The sequence below is a fragment of the Lytechinus pictus genome, chromosome 3 (assembly GCF_037042905.1).
Source record: "Lytechinus pictus isolate F3 Inbred chromosome 3, Lp3.0, whole genome shotgun sequence".
NCBI classification, from domain to species: domain Eukaryota; kingdom Metazoa; phylum Echinodermata; class Echinoidea; order Temnopleuroida; family Toxopneustidae; genus Lytechinus; species Lytechinus pictus.
In genome coordinates, this window is record NC_087247.1 from 26,638,369 (window position 1) to 26,660,032 (window position 21,664).

The 21,664-nt window shown below is 37.1% G+C and overlaps 1 protein-coding gene across 2 annotated transcripts in view; it reads left to right on the forward strand.

Moving 5' to 3' along the window:
* Positions 1 to 1,638: 1,638 nt before the first annotated feature.
* Positions 1,639 to 21,664, forward strand: part of LOC129257531 (gamma-tubulin complex component 6-like) — a 46,665-nt gene continuing 26,639 nt past the window's right edge. Inside the window, exons 1-11 of one of the 2 annotated variants that reach the window (XM_064096724.1) lie at positions 1,639 to 2,043; positions 2,500 to 2,636; positions 5,679 to 5,773; positions 6,827 to 6,917; positions 7,691 to 7,747; positions 14,896 to 15,057; positions 15,763 to 15,908; positions 17,000 to 17,207; positions 19,889 to 20,223; positions 20,793 to 20,978; positions 21,369 to 21,460. In XM_064096724.1, coding sequence (XP_063952794.1) covers positions 1,704 to 2,043; positions 2,500 to 2,636; positions 5,679 to 5,773; positions 6,827 to 6,917; positions 7,691 to 7,747; positions 14,896 to 15,057; positions 15,763 to 15,908; positions 17,000 to 17,207; positions 19,889 to 20,223; positions 20,793 to 20,978; positions 21,369 to 21,460 — 1,849 coding nt within the window. In that variant the 5' untranslated portion in view covers positions 1,639 to 1,703. The remainder of the gene's footprint in view (positions 2,044 to 2,499; positions 2,637 to 5,678; positions 5,774 to 6,826; positions 6,918 to 7,690; positions 7,748 to 14,895; positions 15,058 to 15,762; positions 15,909 to 16,999; positions 17,208 to 19,888; positions 20,224 to 20,792; positions 20,979 to 21,368; positions 21,461 to 21,664) is intronic. The other variant, XM_064096725.1, reaches the window with a different exon arrangement.

A 21,664-nucleotide genomic window follows, 5' to 3' on the forward strand; every position in this document is an offset into this window, starting at 1 on the left:
GTATTGATTTAAAAAGAAATATGCTATTCATTGGTTGGCCTATCAATGCATTTACTGAAAAAAAAAATTATTCTAAAAGCAAAGCTAACTAGAGAAGGATCTTGAGCAGGATTCAAACCCATGCAAGTTGTACATCAGTGCAGCATAGAGCTTTGACCTGACGCTTTTACCACTAGAGCGGGGCTATTGATGTCAACATTTGAGTGTATATGGTTCTATACTTCCGCTCTTTAGCCATTCTGTACCTGTGCTTCACTCTATTTTTTATTCAGGATTCACTCTATTTTTTATTTAGGATTCTTGCTGATTTTAGGATTACTGGGCATATTAGCTATATTATTACCTGAATGAGCCATGTTTGAGACAAGATAAAAGTTCGTACTTTCATACTTGTATTATTTTGGATGTATTATGGTCAAATTCAAGCGTGCATAAATTGACATTTGCGCTAACAATTACATGCATTACTTGCTAGTCTCCACAAGTACTCAACATTTTATTGACTGCAGCATGCATTAACTTTGCTTTAATTGTATAGACGATATACATAAAGTGCTATATGCTGGGAAACAAGTAATAATTAATAATAATTATAATGATATTGACTGGCATTACTATTGGGAGTTACCACATATAATTCCTGCTCATTGCCTTTGGCAATATGACTAGGGATATATGTCCTCCCTAGTCTCCCTAAAGACCAGTCAATATATAAATATAGCCCTCTCATGCCTTTTAATCGTGTTACTTTGCATAATGTCGGGAATAATAGCATTCAATTTGTAATTTAAAGGAGAATGAAACTCTCGGAGCAAGTTAGCTTTTGTGAAAGCAGAAAAATCAAAGAATAAGATCAACAAAAGTTTGAGTAAAATAGGACTAGCAATAGAAGAGTTATGAGCATTTGAATGTCGAGATCACTAATGCTATGGAGATCCTCCCATTGGCAATGCGACCAAGATCTATGATGTCACAGATGAACAACTCTCCCCTTTTGGACACTGAAAATATACCCCAAAACATCTCTTTTTGCTCATTCTAATTATATGACAAACGATTCATCAATGATATAATGTTGTGAAACCTCTGTACTTGTCCTCTCATAAAGAGAACACCTCACCTTGTGATAGACTCTATAAAAGTGAGAATATAAGTGAAATAAGTACTAAAGTAAAGAGGGAGTTGTACGTGTGTGACATCACAGATCGTGGCCGCATTGCCAATCGGAGGATCTACATTACATTAGTGATCTCAATATTCAAATGCTCATAACTTTCTTATTATTCATTCAATCTTCCTCAACAATATGTTTCTTTGATTTTTCTCTTTAATATGGATTCAGCTGGTTTCAAGGGTTTCATTCTCCTTTAAGTATACATGTATCAACGTTATGGTTACTAATTATAGACTTACCGCAAATAGCCATATGCTATTTAAGAACCATGGGATTCAAAAGGGGACAAGAATGCTCTGAAGGGCAGATTGACATGGATGGTAGATAGGGCATTTCGGGAAGAAATTGTAAAGAATGAAGAACTTGTGTCTTGTGACCATTGAGACTATGTTATTGTTCTTGATGAATTTAACTTTCTTGCTACACAATTAATAAGCTATCACATTTTTTTTCATTGTACTTAAAAATACAGGTCTTCTTGTCCTTCGCTTGATTGACTTGTAAATAAACTTAAATACCCTGCAAGAAAATGGTGACCCTTGACCCCACATCCCCCCAGCAACTCTTTAAGGATCTTGTTCGGAGAGCTGTTAGTGACACGTTGGGATCCTCTCGTCCAATCCGCCTGGGAGAAGATGCCGAGGATATCGCCAGGTTTCGCCAGAGATTGCAGACCAGACTGTTCGATTCCCTCTTTGGAAGTCTCCCTGGACCCCTGCAACACAGCTGTTCAGCCAGAAGCAATGCAGCTGGGATTTACTCCCCCAAGGAGCAACTTGTCATCATCATTTTCAAGCTTCGTGTGGAGAGGAGATTCGACGAAGCACAGCAAATGGAGTTGATTTTGGATCGCCTCTCAAAGTTGAGCGGTAAGCAACATCCAACTCTTGCATCCTTGTAGCATAAGTTATGCTTCAGTCACACCTGGGGAACCAACTCCAGACCGACCAAAGATATCATATTATTTCCAGTGACATACCATCTGTCAGCTTTGTTGGTATGACTGTCCCACCAGGATTTCAGAGCTCTGCAGAATCACCACTCATGAGATGAGCCGTTGGAAGGTTTCTGGTTGATCATATGCGCTCTCCTTGCCATTATATTGACAATTACTGCACACTGTTTTGTATACAAATTGCCATAGATTTTTCACATTTTAATCACTCAAGAATAGACAATATTAAATAAAATCTATCATATCAATTTTCACATGAATCCTGAGATATTCTAAAGCATTTGCGAATGTGATCCATGTCATACGTTATATTTCACCTAAAGCTTAATTATTTTCACAAATTTTGTTGCTGTGTGTTCTTTTTCATTAGCAGAAGAAGACAGTGTATTCCTGGAGGGAGTTATTAAATTTCTTCTGGCACTATCAGGAACCAAGCAGTCCTCTCACAAGGCTGTAATTGGTCACCAGAAACCAAATCTTCCTACTGTTGGTTTGACTTCCAAAGAGGTACGTGAAGCCCTGCTTTATACATACATGTAAAGCTCAAGTCTTGTTTTGATAAGTCCTCAAGGAGGGGAACATAAAGAGATACAATTTATTGTAAATTTTAATACATGGTTTGCTATAGGGGCATTTTCACCACAGATGGACACAGAGGCAAAAAAATCAAGTTGATATTCATGTCAAATGCTTTATGTTTTTTAATAAAACAAGACCTGAAGTTTCTGAGACAAAATTTTTTTCCGACTCTGGCAGCCATTTTTTATTTCAAAATGGCTGCCAAAGTATGGATACAAATTAGTGTTGAAAATAGTATATTGATACATATTTTGTTTTGACAGATTTTTAAAGAACAGGTTTGATCATGATGTTTTCGCCTGTGATTTAGCTTGCTATTATAACACTTTTTAAAATCCCTCAGAAAGAAACACCAGTAATTCATTCATCTGATAAAAAAACATTGATGAAGTATGTGATATGGTATGTAATGTCAGTTACCGAAAACATGAACTTTTTTTTCTCATTTCCTGGAAAAGAGGATATATTATATGAAACTTGGTAGATTTCCTCTCTAGGTAACACCCCTCCCTTCTACACCAAAATTAAAGATTACCAATCAACAATGAAGCCATAGGGTACCATTAAATATATGTAATGTCAGTTACCAAGTGGAAAATGTAATGTCAGTTACCGAGATGTAATGTCAGTTACCATGATAAAACGTTGGTTACCAATATTGAAATGCAAATATGTGGTAAATTTTATGGTGAAGAAATATTGTATACTTGTTATTTAAGTCTTTCACTTTAAAAGTCACACCAGAAGGAGCTTGCTATTTACTTTTAAAAGGTATAGTTCACAAGGAATACTATATGAAATTATGAAGGAAGTTGCATTCCCATTGTGCAAAAAAAATTACTATGAAATTGTTTTGTACATGTACTTACCAAGTACCTAATTGTTTGTATCAGACAATTTTTTGTTTGGTTTTCGGGGGGGGGGGGGGGGTAGGGGGTACTTTTTCCAATCTATTGCCTAAATCTGCAACATTTTTTAAGCTTAACATTTTGATGAAGGGGATTTCCAGGGTCCCTTTTTTAGTTTCTAGGATTCTTTTGAGCATTGCCTCGCTAAAAGTACATTCCTGGATTTTTTATACCTGTTAGTAGTGTGGATGTGTGATACAATTTTGTTTTTGGTTTACAAGTATAGATGAAAAGTGAAATTTGACAGTTCTGATCAATGTTGCATGGATCTACTAAAACTGTTTTTTTTTTCCAATTTACAAATAGTTCAGTTTCAGTTTAGAAGCTGGAGTTTATTTTTTGTTGACAGTTTATAAAAGAAATTAGCAAAGAAAATGATTAAACAAATTATGAAGAGAATTGAAATCCGACAGATATGAACAAGCATTGCTTGCACTGACCAGAATAGAAATCAATAAAACTACATGGCTGCATGAGATTCGGGGGAGGGGTACATGTAGCCTAGGGGAGGAGACCCTTATTCATTTTGCCTTTTTGAGGGGAGGGGGAGGTTGGAGAAGGAAAAGGTTTAAAAAGTCAATATAAAACTGATGAATATATTATGGGTGTATAATCAGAAAAATCCATGTGTACAGTCAATGCAATATTAAATTACTATAGAAAAACATGTAGCTGCTATGACCCCACCCCCCCCCCCCCCCCCCCGAGTAAGTAAAACATACATTTCTTATCTTTGGATAATTAAAAATGTGAAGTATTATGAAACTTTTATGATTTTAAAAAGCCTTACATATAAGTACCAAGAAAATTATGTCTTTGAAAATCATGTAGCACTGGTAAATGTTAATGTGTATATTGTCAGTTACCGACAAGTAATGATAAAAATGTTCAGATCAAAGAAAGGAATTAAGAAAAAGAAAAAGTTTTTTCATTGAAATGTTCCTAAAAACTCGGGTATACTTCCACATCAAGCTCACTTTCATGTGAAGCCCTGCACAGAAGATACAATGCAATGATTCCACACATTTGACTTCCATGTGTTATCTCTATGGCAAATTAAGTGTAATGTCAGTTACCGTAATGTCAGTTACCAGCATGGTTGTGGAAAAATTATCATAGTCCCCAAAAGACAAAAACGAATTGTTTAATATTTTGACACATCTTAACCTAGTAATGGAGGTATATTTACATATTCAAATTATTACTCTATGTACTCAGGGACATAAGATATTTCAATTTTAATGAACACCCTGAAATTGCATGTCCTTTTGCGTAATGTCAGTTACCGACACATTTTTGCTTGCTGAGGCGTAAAAAAATGTGGTTACATAGGAAAACTTAGTATCAGAGTATACAGCAAGGTTCACTTTATTAACTCTATCAAAACCAAACTCCCATCATTTGTTGTTTTAGAGATACACACAATGAAAGGTGTGAAAACATTGTGCCGTGTAATGTCAGTTACCGTGAAAATGCCCATAGATGATTGTACAATTGATTTTATCTTTTGTGTGAAATGGCCCTGATAATTTGTGACAGATTCTTGAATGTATTTTTTAACAAGCCTATGCAAAGATAATTCTGTGAATGTTTATAGCTCATGTTAATGAATAATAAACAAATGAACTGTGAAATAAAGGTGAATAAAAATGCCTTCCTTCACCATTTAAATTCTGGTTGAACTTCTAAACATATATGAGATATAAAAAAGACATACTATTCTATTTTATTAATTTTGTAAAACACAGAAATTCACCGCAAATTATTTGATTCCTCAAGCATTTATCCTGTTACAAATGGTTACCTGATTCTTGCATCATGATGATACTCTCTCCTTTTTCTTCTGTCTGTCTTGAGCATTGTCCTTGATTAGACCAAAGAACTTAAAAGTTCACAGTGACTATTTACCTTTTCCGCATCCTCTTTGGAGCAAACACGTTTCATTTACTAAATTTTTATGCCTCATTTAGCCAGTAGAGATGACGTTTAATAATAATAATAATAATTATAATATTAATAGAATAAATCATATGACATGCTGCTTTGTCTGATATTTTTTTAGGATATTGCTGCTCTACCAGGAGGAGATTGGTTTCATGGTGATGGCAAACACATTCATAGATGTGATGAGCATCGACCATTTGTTAGTTATTCAAGGTATTATTATAATTATAATAATCGCATGTAAGACGCTTAATAGAGATGTTTCTAAGCCCTTAATATTTTAACTATTAATAGTTACCGGGATTGTAAACAAAATTGTAATTAATGAATGAATAAATAATTAAACCTCAAATTCAATTTAAAAGAAAACAAAACAAAACAAAGATGTGCATCTCCATATAGACCAACCCACAGCTGATATACAGAGTGGAAATACGTAAACATTAAAAGGTGACAAAACATAGTGACAGGCGTGGAATTTATTTATTAATGTGTGAATTGGACGCCTCTTCAGGCTCCTATATTTAATTAAGCATGAGCAATGCATGAAATCAGTATAAACCAGGATTTCAAACCACCTTTTTGTCTCACCTGAACGAAGTTCAGCAGAGACCTACATGTAGTAATGACTTTCCTTAGTCTGTTGGTCTGTTGCAAAAATGTTAATTTTTTTTGTTTAACTTGCTGTCATTGCTTTATTTATGCATCAGTTGTTTTAATACTTGGTACAACTGATCCTTGGGTAATACCACATTTTATGTGCTGAAGATGATGAGGTCAAAGTTTGTCTAAATGGTCAAAAGGTCAAATTATCAAAGCATGTTTTCATTTTGTTATTTTTAAATAAATTTTAATTGTTCATTTATTGCCATATATATACCTACAAAGCTTACATCAAAGTCCATCTTTACGTCAAAAGGTCATTTTTTTCATGCTTTATTGATCACGAAATCAGGCGAGACTCTTGGTTTGTGAACCACCTTGTCTTTTTAAAAGTAAATCGTACCAGTGTATTTTGTTTGCACTCTACCAATTGCCATAGTTTTGCTCTCTTTCTTGCTGTGCCTCAAATATGTATTTTTTCCCCAGGGTAGGAAATCATTTTATTTTCTAGGGTTTTTTTTCTTCACATTGGGATGGTATGCTATAAAGTTGAGCACTAAGCTAGTACAATTATTGAATATATAATTTACATTTACAGGTATACCTTTTGTGGATGTTAGTTATTAACACTCGGTTTTGTTATTGTTTTTTTATGTCTTTTAGGGAACTGTTTGAAGGTCCAAGTATCGATCAGTTTGCTAATGACAGTGGAATGTCAGAGATGTCCAACAATGATAGTCTACTTGATAACAAGGTATCATTTCAAGTCTATTAGAGGACTTGCATTTCCAAAATTTCTTTAAACAAATGCGTTTTCATGGACTGGTCACCATTATGATGGCTATTGCATGGTTAACAAAGTGCGGTTGATTGTCAAGAAAATGGTGTGTTGAAAAAGTTTGACTCCTAGCCTGCAAAATGTCTTCTTTGAATAAATTATTCAAATTCAAGCATTATTTTAAAGAAACAAAACTTTTATTCCTTGATCATGTTCTTTGATGGACATATCTTATTCAGGGATGCCAGTTTTCAGGCAAAAGCCTGAATTCAGGCTCTGGCCATTTATTTTCAGGCCATAGTTTTATCATTTTTGTGTACAAAATATTGTATTATAGGTGATTTTCAGGCCCTCTGATCAATTCCAACTGGCATCCCTACTTATTAAAGAGCAGGTATGGAACTTTTTAGGCATGTGATTTCTTTTTGAAGTTCATATTCCGTCTGGCAAATTAATTTTTGGTATTTCTTCAGATTATTTTTAATCACTTTTCTACCAGAAAAATCATTTAAAATATCCAGATGAAAGAGGAGATTCTAAGCTTTATGATAGGTCATTTGTCTGTATTGTTTGCAATTAAGTTATGATAAATCAACAATAAATTTTGGTTTCCTTTTTTTTCTGGGACACTCTGTATAGTCTGACTAATCAACGGGGCATCTGATGTCATGGCATTGGATCAATTTAAACAGCACTGCACTCTTTATTACTGATTTTAAGAAAATTCAATGTGTTTTTTTTTCAACCAGATATTTGAGGCCGAGCCAGGCCAGGACCTGCGTGGCAACAGACTTTTTGCAGTCAAGGTCAGTGATTCCGAGAATATGTGATCGGCCATACCGAAATGAGAGAGAAGTCGCAAATCAAAATTCCTAGAAATTTGACGAACTAATAAAAAAGTCGAAATTTTGAAGATTTTTTTTTTTTCATTTTCTGATTCTTCCATGTTTCATGATTACTCTGTGAAAAAAATGAGTGAATTTGATGACGGGAAAGTGATAAAAAAAGAGTTTTTCTGCGAGTGTTTTTTTCGGTCAGTTCGAAATTTTCTGATACTCGGCACGCTCGACTTGATCGAATTTTGCTTCATACTAAGCTCCGCCCCTAGCAACGTACGCCATTGTTGATTGGCTATTCATTTAAACTAGAGTACAGCTGGCGGCGTCCGACCGGCCGCTCGATCGATCAATCGATCGGTTCAATGAGCTTCAAAAGAAAGATCAAAAGCATCGCTTTCAATACGTATTCTGAAATTGAAAAGGGGGCTTCTTGACAAAAGTTAACAAACGGGATTCAACTTCTAAAGGGTTATTTTTTTGATAATGGTAGTTGGTACCAGGCGGGGGCGTTAGCGATAGATTAATAGGCCTACCTGATTTAGAGCGTATAGCTTGTCTATAATCGCGCAAAAAGTCATACGTAAACGCAAAATTCATAACACGGTTTGTTGGCGAGGATTTATTTCATGAAACATAACATGGACATGTTGAAGATTCTCTTTATTATTTGCAAGTGATCGGGATGTTTCGAAGAGAAAACTTTATTTTCAAAAGAAATGGTTTAAAATCCATAAAAGTATTGTATGTTCGCGAATGTGGGTTAATGGATCTGCAGTATCATTAACAAAAGAAAAAAAGTTTTTCATGAAAGCTTGGTGGGCTTCATTATTTCCAATTATTTTTGCCTTCAATTTTTATCATGTTTGAATGAACGATAGAGAAAGAAATAACTCTCAGAAATAACAGGAAGTCAGAGACAGTAGAATAATAATCAACTTCGACAAGGCGCGGATCCAGGGGGGGACGTCCCCCCCTTGAGAAGAAAAATTAAAAATTTGTAATGTAAAAATGCCATTGAAGCCGAGATATACCCCGGGATGTACCCCCCTTTTGAAATTGAAGACCTGTTCTTTTTTTTGCTTGTCAATTTTTTGGCGGGTACGAAATATCCTTAATTTATGGTTGAAAACCTTTTTTTGGAAAATCCTGGATCCGCCCCTGACTTTGACCAATGAAATATGGCCCGAAAGGACCATGCAGTAGGCCTGCATTTTTTATTTTTTGATAATGGTATATGGGTCTTACGATATTGATTGAAAATATTAGTCATTTAAAATACACCTATTGAAATTAACATTAACCTACAAGTCATTGTCATGTTGTCCCCTTAGACTTTGTCCAGATCTATTCTCTCTTTCCTTCTCTGTTATTCTCTTACCTTCAGTTCTTCTTTCGTCTTTCTTGTTTTATTTCTTCCTTTCTTCCCTTCTCCACCTTTTCGTTCGCTCTTCTTATTCAGGCCATTCGGTCTCTTCTTTCTAAATCTCCCTCTTGTTCTTCCTCAACCCCTTTCACTTAATTCTAATTTGTTAATTCCTCTTTTGTTTGCCGTTCTTGTTCCCTTTCGATCTTCTCTTTTTTCTATGTCGATTATTTTCTCCTCCTTTCCTTCTTCTCGCTCCCCTTTGTTCACCCTCTACATTTTTTCCCTATTTTCCCCCTTTTCGTTTCTATTTACATAATTTTGTTTTCGTTCTTCTCACCCTTCGATCTTCTCTCTTTTTGCCGGTTTTTGTCTCGCCTGCATAGCAGAGCGAGACTTTAGGCGCCGCTTTTCCGACGGCGACGGCGGCGGCGTCAACATCAAATCTTAACCTAAGGTTAAGTTTTTGAAATGACATCATAACTTAGAAAGTATATGGACCTAGTTCATGAAACTTGGACATAAGGTTAATCAAGTATTACTGAACATCCTGCCTGAGTTTCAGGTCACATGACCAAGGTCAAAGGTCATTTAGGGTCAATGAACTTAGACCATGTTGGGAAAATTATTTTCAAAATCTTAACCGAAGGTTAAGTTTTTGAAATGACATCATAACTTAGAAAGTATATGGACCTAGTTCATGAAACTTGGGCATAAGGTTAATCAAGTATAAGTAAACATCCTGCTCGAGTTTCAGGTCACGTGACCAAGGTCAAAGGTCATTTAGGGTCAATGAACTTTGGTCAAGTTGGGGGTATTTGTTGAATTACTGTCATAACTTTGAAAATTTATGGATCTAGTCCATGAAACTTGGACATAAGGAGCCCGTTGCATAAAACTTTTTACCTGAGAAAACTCGGGTTGTTTTTACCTGAGTTTTTGCCCTGTGTTAAAGTCAATGGCAAAAATCAGACTAACCTTAGTTTTTAGTTTTTACCAGAGTTTTCTCAGGTAAAAAGTTTTATGCAACAGGCCCAAGGTTAATCAAGTATTAGTGAACATCCTGCCTGAGTTTCAGGTCACATGACCAAGGTCAAAGGTCATTTAGGGTCAATGAACTTTGGCCAAGTTGGGGGTATTTGTTGAATTACCATCATAACTTTGAAAATTTATGGATTTAGTTCATGAAACTTGGACATTAGGTTAATCAAGTACCACTGAATATCCTGTGCGAGTTTCAGGTCACATGACCATGGTCAATGGTCATTTAAGGTCAATGAACTTTGGCCGTGTTGGGGGTATATGTTAAATTACCATCCTAACTCTGAAAGTTTATGGATCTAGTTCATAAAACTTGGACATAAGAGTAATCAAGTATCACTGAACATCCTGTACGAGTTTCAGGTCACATGACCATGGTCAAAGGTCATTAAAGGTCAATGAACTTTTGCCGTGTTGGGGGTATATGTTGAATTACCATCCTAACTCTGAAAGTTTATGGATCTAGTTCATAAAACTTGGGATATAAGAGTAATCAAGCATCACTGAACATCCCCCTTAATATATTTCTGTTTTCCTTCTTCCTCTCACCTGCTCATCCCCACGATCTTATTCCTCCCCCTCCATTTCTTTTTCTCCTACCTCGTCGATCTGCTCTAATTTTTTGACCTCATTTCTTCCCCTTTTCCTTCTCCTTTCTCTCTCTTGCTCATCCCAACGTCTTATTCCTCTTCCTTTTCCCTCTTATTGTTTGTTGTTCTATATTATTCCTTCTTCTCCCATTCGATCTTCTATTTTTTTTTATCACAGCCGTTCTTTATTCTTCCTTGCCACACCCACCATCTTTTCCTCCATGCCCCTTTTCTTCTTGTTCTTATCTTTGTTTTATCCTCTTAATGTTTCGGTTTATCGTTCTTTCCCAGTTTGATCTTCTCTTTTGTATGTGTTAGCAAGTGCCATTTTTCGTATGCCAATTTTTACCCCCAAATGCCATCACGAACGTGTTTTGTACGTGCAGCGCCTTTCACACCCGAGAAGGACCCGTTTTATGCTGTTAGAAGGGGCCCCTTTGATTTCTTATACGGTGCCCTTTCTCTTATCAGTGCCCCTTTTTACCCAAGAAAGTGCCCCTTACCAACATGTTCTGTGCCCCTTTCACCTGGGAAGGACCATCAGTTTAGTCACGGTGTTAACGAGTGCCCCATTGAAACAAGAAATAAAGCAATATACTTCTGAAGGAAAAAAGAATAATCATACGTGCATTAAGTTTCATCAGTCAGTTGAGTGGGTAGATGCGTACAGATGGGGGGACTCTTGCCTCCCCCCCCCAAAAAAATCACAACCAAGAAAAAAGAAAGAAAATATAAGAGAAGGAAAGAGAGATAATGATATTATTTCTGAATAGGCCTATAAATTTATGTCAAAATCTAACACAAAATTGGATTTTCGTTATAAAAATGTTCATTTTTGCTCGCTCGAAGCTTCGATACTGCAGCCAATTCAATTTTTTTTCGCTCACCACACTACTGTAGATTAGTCTTTCTTTTTTAACGAGAAGGTGCCATTTTTCCCAGTGCCCCCCTTCAAATTCGCTCCACCGCGCCCCTGAAGTCAGCGCTTTGTAACTTTGGAAAATTATCATTATTATCTAAAGCTCACAATCCATCGTAGTTTGGGCGGCCAGGACCCCGTAGCACAAAGGCTAATGATCAATTGTTACGAAACTGCGCCGGCGCTCGTCGTGCGACCGCCGGGTCTACCGTAGTCTAGGTTTTGTTACTCGCAACGTCCGGGCTTTTGTTATTTCAAAACGTGTGAAGTGTCGATCGTCAACTCAGAAATGGCGTGTTCAGTGCGATGTCGAAAGTCGAGACTGCATTTAAAGACGGATTATTGTAGCTTTTTAATCAGTTCTCGCACTGTTATCAGTGCTGGATCTGCCTATGAAAAAGTAAGAAAAACATACAAAGGGAAAACGGAAGGAAAGCGGGAAAGGAAGGAAAGAAGAACATGTGAGAAAGAACAAATCATTCCAAAATACTATGCTAGCGTGATTAGTAAGAAAGGGAAATAAACAACAAAGATGACAAAATAGCAAACAACAGCGGGAAATTAAGGTAGAATGGAATGAGTCAAAAGTTCTATTGGAAAATTAAGAAAACGGACAAGAAAAAAACAGAGAACTATAAACACAACCGGGCTTTTATTTCGTTTTATTTTTTTATTTTGAATTTATTATTATTATGTTTTTTTCTCTTCTTAGTGGGGTTCTCTCTCCTCCAAATTTAATCATTCAATCTTACAAAGACTTGTTGCACAAGGCATTTGCATGTTCTAATTCTTTATCTGTTACTGTGTTAGAATAAAATATTGGTTGTGCTTGATATCGATCCGAATCAGCATTCATGTTGGAGGTGCCGTGGCCGAGTGGTCTAAGGTGCCTGGCTATACATGGAGAGTCCGGGATCGATCCCCGCGGCTACGACACCTTTGCTCTTATATCCTTCATTCAGATAAATGGAAATGCTTTACGCATTATTTGTAACTAGGTGTGCACTTGTTTGTTTAAAAAAATAAAAAGCGTATCTCCCCTAATCTATCCTCTGTTGGAAATAATTATAACGGGACTTTACTCAGGGTACCTCCTCGCTCTTTTTGTTGTAGAATTAAGATGTTTATGTCAACGTTTTTTTTCTGCACCACTTTTAGAATCATTATAAACCTTTTTCTATTGCCTTTTTTCATTAATATACCTTTATGTATTTTGTACTAATTTCAAATCATTCCAATGCTGTAAATTATACCCCCCCCAAATGATCGGTAATAGACGATATTGAACAAATTATTCGCGTTTTTGTTCTCACTGTCTCAATCTAACATAAGCATTAATAAAACATGAGCACACAAGCCATTAGTAAAGGTGAGGTACAAATTATTTTGAAGGCCCATCTAACCATTATTTTTACAAGGGATAGTTTTTTTTTTTAACATGCGGTTAAAGTTCAGGTCATAATGACTCGCTTGATAGATTACATGTCAAGAGTCCGGGTGAGAGTAAACGCCATCGACATTCAAACAAGCCGATGGCACAATTGGAATACTCCCTCCTCCGTGGTTTTAGGTCCAACCTTTTATATCATGGCATTCTTTTTCTTTGACGAAGATTATTATAAAACCCCGGTTTAACCACTGATGTGTAGAAGATAATTGATTGACATGGAACGTTGTTTCGTCTTGCAGTCGCGCGTGACATGCAAGTTGACTATTGTTCTCAAAGCAGCCTCCTCATTGGTTAATCGTTTCGCCTTTTTTGGCAAGCGGTTACTAGGGCATTTCGGTTAGCTCGGCGGTGGCAAAATAGATTTTTTCATGGAGCAGGGTCAAAACGGAAGTCAAACTTCGAAGGCGTTTTTCTCTTGATTTTTATTTTCAAGAGCCCAATTTTTCTTGCATTCTAAGGCTAATATCTCTACTAATATTTACTTTTAAGGGTCGAGTGATATATCAAATTAAAGGTAAAGAAACGGGGAATAATAATCACAAAAAAAATTAGATTTGGAACATTCCGACTTGTCTCTCATTTCGGTGTGTCGAGTCACATATCATGAAAATAAATGTTTGGTACCGCAAATTTGTAAAATGGACATACTGAAGCTTTTTGGCATGTACCTATCGGAGTAAAATCACATGAATGACCAGAAGGCTAACTAACTATCCCCATTCTGTGCCGCCAGTAGGAGTTTGTAAGAACCCTTGCGTTATTTTAGTTGCTTTGCTTCAATTTACGGCTATTACTTAGCTTGAATTGTTTAATACCTTGACAGCTAATCACAGCTTGTCGTTTAGCATCCATTGTCTCTTTCGGTTCTATCGTAATTATATTGATTCACTCTAGCGTTCTGGTCTTTCATGCAGTTTTAATCCGATGAGTGTGTGCCGAAAAGCTTCAGTATATCTGTTTTTAATTCTATTTTACAATATCATAAAATTAAGTCGATTGATATGAAATTAAGAATAGAGAGTAAATTTTTTTTACAGTTTGCCTGTTGAATGGGGGGGTGGGAGGAAACCAGGCTCAAAACCTGCAGTTTTCACCAAACAAGGATTTTTATCAAAATAAGAATTAAGTTAATCGTAATTTAATATTAAAAAGCAACTCTTTCTCAACCTACTGTCAACCTGATGGTGAAATTTCAACAAATCTTGACAGTATTTTGTATCAATTTGTGCAGGATTTTGCCTCTTTTCATTGTAGTCCTTTGTTACTTAAAATTATTTTTTCAAATGAAAATTGTGAGATTTAAACCACTCATCACTGTGATGTGTTTAAACCTCTTTGCTGTGGTTAATTCTGGTCCAATATGTATGTTGCATGGCATTACCGGAGAACAAAGTCTTTGATGACATGGTTAAAGTGAGCCTGAAATACAGTATGTCTAAAGGCCCTGTCACATCGTTCCTCGCAAGCCTTGCGTGTGACTTGTGGGTAACTATTTTTGCAACCCGCAGGATGCCTGCATTGGCAGTATCTCGCACACATCTCACATGCAGTAGCCCGCAGAAGCGGACACAAGTCTGATTTGCATGCAGAAAAGTTTTGGACATGCTCAAAACTTTGTTGTGGGTGAGTTGCTGGCAATCACTCGCAAGGCATACACGGAACGATGTGACAGGCCTTTAAATATGATTCAATTACTACAAAAAAAAGAGGAAAAAGCAGAATTGACAACTCTACTTACTTTAATATCTACAGAGCCTCATGGGTAATGCATATGAACGGAAAGTGAGGGGGAGTCTCTTTGGTGGCCTTGTTCATAGCCGTGTGAAGCGCATTGATGCCAAGCTCTCTCTTCCTGAACTCCCCAACACAACCAATCCAGCATTCCTTGGAATTAAAGTACCCGCCTTTGCAGAGGTAGGAATAATTTCTTATGATTTTCAAATTTCTTTTTTTTTTATGTGTGATTTTTTTTTTTTTTTTTTTTTTAGGGGGCTAAGCAACATGATTATCAAACAAATCCTGCCTTCAACTTAGAGTTTTTAAGATTCACCGTCCCCGGATTCAGTTGGACGAGTATGTACTCGCCGCCATTTTCATTACGAAGATCATCAACGTAATTTGCATGTAGCTATCAATCATCAGCCAGTCGCGCAGCACGTGCACACATTCACAGTACACATGCGCTATGCTGCTTTTGGCTACATCAGCATTGGTCCAAGTATTTGCCGACGTCACTTCACGCAGCAGAAAAAGGCAGAGCCAACCTGCAAAGATCTTCAAACAGCAGCCGAAGCATACTAGTATGTGAACTGAAAAACATTAGAGCTCGGACACTTGGAAAATGGCATTTGTGTATGCGACGTATAACCATGATAACATTGGTGTCAATGGGCAGCTGGCGCTGTCCGCAGTGCGTGCGCATGTCAAACAGCGCCCTCTGAATCCGGGGACAGTGAAATTTTAAGCCACCTTGTCAATAGTCAGAGCTGTGTTTTTCCCAAAGGAGTCTTGCAAGCAGCTTTTCATGACAATTCATTGCAGTCACCAAACAAAGCAAAATGGCCAGTGTCTCTCTGTAATTTTAATATTTTATCATGCAATCGTTCTCTCGTTCAACAGTCTGCCTTATCAGACGATGAAGGGTACCATGAATCCATGTCAGGGTCTGTAACCTCAGCCATGTCAACACCAGAGAAAGAGAACATCTGGGATGCCGCACTTCGCTACAAGCCCAGCAGGCATAGAACTTGGGAGAACATTGGAAAGTGAGTACTCTCTGATCTAGATTTCTCTATGCTCCTCTGTGTAAAACTATTTGTGCTCTTGTAGAGAATGTGTGGCAGTAATAATGTACTAATAATGATGATATTCTTATTGTATATTGTGTCTAATAATCTCTGTATAAAGCGGTTTACAGATACATCATTACCCTGGTCATTGGATCCTTGCTTTCCTGCAAACAATTTATGCCTTGCTCCACTCCCTTGGGAGTATTTTAGTAAGACTTTCCAAGCTCCAGTGCGAGGCCTACTACATTGGCTTTTCCATTCTACTTGGTATCCATTTACATCCAGGTGGAGAGTAGCAAAGCAAAAGTGTGCATTGATGCCTTGTCAAAGGATGCTATTATGAACTTCTTCATGATTTGATAAAATTCTGTTCAAATATAATGAACTAGTCCTGATAGAATTCCATGTTGGCACCATCATAATTTGTAGTATATCTTATACTGGTTTCTTTACATGATTTTGAAGGGAATTTCCCCATTTTTTTATATTCCATTTTCCGATAGTTTGTGTTTCTTTTCGATATACAAAAAAAGTACATTGCTGAATTTAGTGCTTGGTGCTATTGGGCTATTTGCAAACATCTTTAATATTTGGTAAGGTCAATTTTCCCAACCAGATATATATATTTGTTGCAACAAAATTATAATTCTTTGTACGATCAGTGGGTCAAGTATCAATACATGTACATCAACAAGCAAACATTCAAAATTATCAGAGCTGGTCATTTTAAGCTGGGATACATCAGGGGCAACAAATTAGCACACTGTGTTGATCCACTGTATACACAGTGTAAGCTTGCTCATGGAGATATTGATCCTTCACCCATCAGTTGATGATATTTAGTTTGCTTAGTACCGGATCAATCATCTGAAAATTTAAGGAGAATTTAGTGACATTTTCAAGCCCAAATCCACCGAAACTGAGGAGCTCTTTCAGATTTTTTCTTGCTCTTTTTATTTTTGATCATTGTCACCCTGAAGGAGCATGAAATTTGTCATATTTATGTTTATATAGTATTCAATTCTGTTCATGTAGTATGGTCCACTTTATTTTGTTTGGTCCACCAGTCATCCTAGGCCGACCGAGAGGCGCTACCTGACAGAGGCCGGTCCTGGAGCCCTGGACCTGGTCTATCAGCTGAGATGCAAGGAGGCAGCCATCCTCCGGCCCACCACCAAACCTCCACCCATCGTCTTGAAAGACCAGCATCGTCTGGTCCAACATACCTGGAATGTGTTGATAGGGTTGCCTTCTGATGTGTTCCTGTATGATGAGGCAAGTACATACCTAAAGACTACCGCACACCTTATGATTGGTCTGCAACCCAAATCCGGAATAAAATGTAAAATTTAATGTGAATATTGAGACGTGGAACATCTTACTTATAAAGTCCTCAATCATTGTACAAATACTTATGTTCAAATCTTTGTCTGTACTACCATCCTTATTAGAATAAAAGCGAATTGAATGTGTTGTCTTCACGACATTATAGCGATCGCAAGATTGGCTACAATTTGAAACCAATTTGGCTTTTACACCAAAATAAAGGCTTGCACTCCTCTGAAATTGTTATATTATTATACTTCTAGTATAATAATATCTCTCTATTTGAATCTCAAATAGAGAGATATTTGTCTTGTCATTCATATTTTCAGAAAACAAGCAAAATAGGATTTGTTTTAAAATTGGATCATTGACCAGTCATACGGTGTGGAGAGGCCTTTATGCTGAGCGTTTCACCTGAACTTGGAGCAACATTAGTCTTAATAAAAATTGCTTTAAATTACTGTGGTCCTATATATGATTACATTGTGTTGACAACATTGTAGCTTTTAGTTAAAAAAAGAGCACTGTTAGCATGTGTAAGGACGTGCTTTAAAAAGAAAAAATCTTTCTATATTTATGATGGCATATCAAATCCATGTAGTGATAGGGTCAGTGAATTGAAGGTTTATGAATTTTCAGGCACTGAAAGAACTTTGCCTCCATGCTCTTTCACCTCCAATACTTTCTATCTGCATTGCCTGTATATTGCTTAGAAATTTTTCATCATTGAAAATGGGTATAGAGTTGAAATTCTTGATAAGTTTTGACCAAGGTCAGTTGCATTTTCCATGTGCATTGCCTGTATATATTGCTTGAATTTTTTATTTTTTTCATTTGCCGCTCTATGAAATATAAGAAAATCATGAAAGGAAATTAAAAAAATTGATCTCCTCTCAGTCTCATCCTTGTTATTATCACATATCAGAGAAGGCGCCTTTGCACCTGTATTGTGCAGCACACCCATCAGAGAATTGAAGTTCTCTTTGAAAGTGCTTTCCTTCTTCGTGGGATCGCAGGCGAGCTATCTCCAGGAAGGTATGCACTGCATGGATATCATGATTGTGATCGTCTGATATTACATCAATGCATTCCCTCACTGGGACATTGTGCTCCCTGCACAAATAGTAAGTAACGATGGGATGCACCGTCACACTGTCCCCCCAATGAATAGCTTGGATTGTGTCTTGATACTCACAAGTGTTACTTTTGACAAAGTCAAGATGGTGTACAACAGTCTCGTCATTTAGCATCTCTACTGCCTTTTGGTATTGCAAGTACTGTCATCTTGCTGTAAACATGTACTTAGCAAATGGCCTGCAATCGGCAATTAATTTGTCGATGCATATTGTAATTGTACCAGTTTTGTCCACTGACTTCTGTTTCTTGATTGGTTTTCCATCATGAATTTTATTAATTCTCTCCCTCTTCCTCCATTTCACCATTTTACTATGGTCTTACAGAATTTTTATGAACTTAGCTTTTATCTTTTGACAACCACGTTCCTGACAGAGGCGCTCATAATATTGCCTCTAGTAATTGCCATTCTCTTTTGGGCATTTAGTTAGGTCGAGAAAATCATACTTTACGTTTTGCCACCAGATTGAGTGCATTGATCTTGATTTCTACGTTAGAGCAGTACTCACAGAGATATTGAACCCATGATTGAGAATCAAGAAGCTCTGCAGCCTTGGGTGACGAATTAAATCATCCTATGTTGATCCATCTGATGCTTTAGGTACACCAAAAACTGCCCACTCTGAGCAGCTGCATCCCTTGCATCGGTTATGGCACCACAAACAGACTACAGTGCTGAAGTCAGTGAGGAGAGTGCTCGAGCTGCTTTTTGACCGCCACGTCTAAGTGTGAATGAAGTTCAATTCAATTTATTTTCATTCTCGATAAAAACATAAAAAAAATTTGGTACATATTTATACATAAGTAAAACATCATCACAACAAACAAAAAACATGTTTATTAGAATGAGAGGCCAACAAAAAAGAACAAAAAGCCTTATTGAACGTTGACCCAACATCTGAGACAAAAATCATAAATATTGAAAAACCGATAACATGAATGAAAACAAATATTAGCACGTACATTCAAAATATCGTAATTATACAAGCAAATTAAGAATACAAACTTAAAAGATGTCATTTGTAAGTTGAGGGGAGTGACAAATCAGAGGCCGTATCACCATCATCTGAGTCATCTCACTCAAGCTCCTTTCTTTTCTCAGCAAACTGGGAAAAAAATGGGAATAAGGGTATGGTTCAGTCCATGGGGTTGGGTCGAAAAATACAGTGATGTCCATGTATTAACAAGGTTGATTATTACACACTGAAAACAAACTTTTGCCACCATACTTGTTCATCTCCGATTGCCTGTATATATATTTTTTTTATCATTAAAAATGGGCTTTGGGTTAAAAAATTCTTGAGTGCTGACCAAAGTCAGCATCATTTTTCGTCTGCGTTGCCGGTATATATTGCTTGGAATTCTTTCATCTTTAAAAAATGGGGGTTGGGTTTAAAATTCTTGAAAAGTGCTGACCAAGATTCTGTATTTCATTAGTCATCACAGATGCATAATAACAAACTCTTTACTTTGTATTTGTCACTATCACCCAAAAGGAGATGATGACCTTCAGGGTGAACTCCCAGATCTGCCTGACAGGTACCACGCCGGAGAGCATCCAGCAGCTCCTCTCGGAACTGGCGCAGGCCGGGACGGACTACACCCGCCTGTGGCACACCTCCCAACAACCGATCACCAACTCCACCTACACCGGGGGTCTGGTTCTCCAGGCCTTCCTCGGGGCGGTCAGGAGGTACCTGCAGTACTACAATGCCCAGGTGCTGCTGACCCAGTCGCGGTTGGAGCAGGATGCTGGTGGGGATGGGGTCAAGAGGAAGGTGACGGTGCTTGTCATCAGGGCAATGTTCAGTGGACTCTTGGCTCAGCTGCGGTAAGAAGGATTTTTATGTAGGAGTTATAAGTGTCTGTGTGTATAATTGGGTTTTTAGAGACATTTATCAATACAATAAAAAAACGATATGGCCTGGGATTGGTCCTTTACACCACCATCTGAAAGATGTGAGTCAGGGCTCAAAGCATTTGAACCTGTTTGTAATATCCGCATACATTAATCTTGATAACAGGCTCACTGTAGTAACTACCACTTCAGATATACATGGATATGATCATTTTCAAAGGTCACTTGGAAGAGATAAATTCAATGGTTTGCAAAGTAACTTTGTACTCAAATCTTAATAATTCAGAGTTATATAATGATGTCACTTGCTTAACATGGTTAAGACTATGAGGTTGATCTAACAAATTGATATTGGCAGCAATCTGAATTAAATCAATTTTGTCATTAAAAGACATGCAAACCAAACATTAATCTTTCGATTTATATGAAATTCATCTAAATTTTTTTAGATCCTAGCATACATTCTACAATACCTTATTGCGATTCCTTGTAAATCCACTAATTATTAAACATATCGAATCTCTCTGTGTGTCACCTACCAGATATCTTGCTAGGTTGTGCGGTTGTGACGTGAGGAAGGGTACCAAACCAGGGGGGCCCAGTGACCCCCTTCCCATCGGTATCCAGCTCTTATCAACCCTCTATCAGGAAGCCTTGGACTGTACGGGCACAGAGAACTACCGCCTTATGCTGTCTCTCCTACGGAGTGCGTGTGCTCCATATCTCATGTGAGTAAATCTATTAACTACAGAACTCTGTTATTCCTATAGACCTTAGATTGTGATATCATAATAGAAAGTAGGTGTGACCTCTTTGTCTGTTCCAGTGCTGGAAAATTTGAGATGCGAACAAATCTCCCACTGCCAATTCATTCTACCGATCTGTGTAATAAAACAAATAATGCACATTCTTTAATTTGAGATGTTAGTGACATTGCAGGCATCTCGTGCACATGTATTCACAATATAATACAAAAACACTCTGCCCAAGTGCCTTGGGCTTGTTGCATATTGTAAATATCCTTGAGTGCACTGCATCGCCACAACACACTCATAAATGTGCATTATTTGTGTAGTAATCTATTTTTATGTTTCTCTTTTTGTGTGTGTGAATCACAGGTTTATTCAAGACTGGGTATTTCATGGAATATGCCGAGACGCCTACGGAGAGTTCATGATCCAAGCAAACCACACCTTCCTCTTCTACAGAGGTATGTCTACAGTATCTGTGATAGAGTGATTAAACTCTGAAAGTAATCTGGGGTGAAACCCAGATCAAACCACAGTCATATACACTTAATGTCTACACTTGATAATCATGATAATTGTTAGGTACCAAAAATTATTCATTAATTATTGTATGCTCATATTTTCCTCCCCCTTACTCATTTAAGTGTACAGTGGGTTAGACCTGT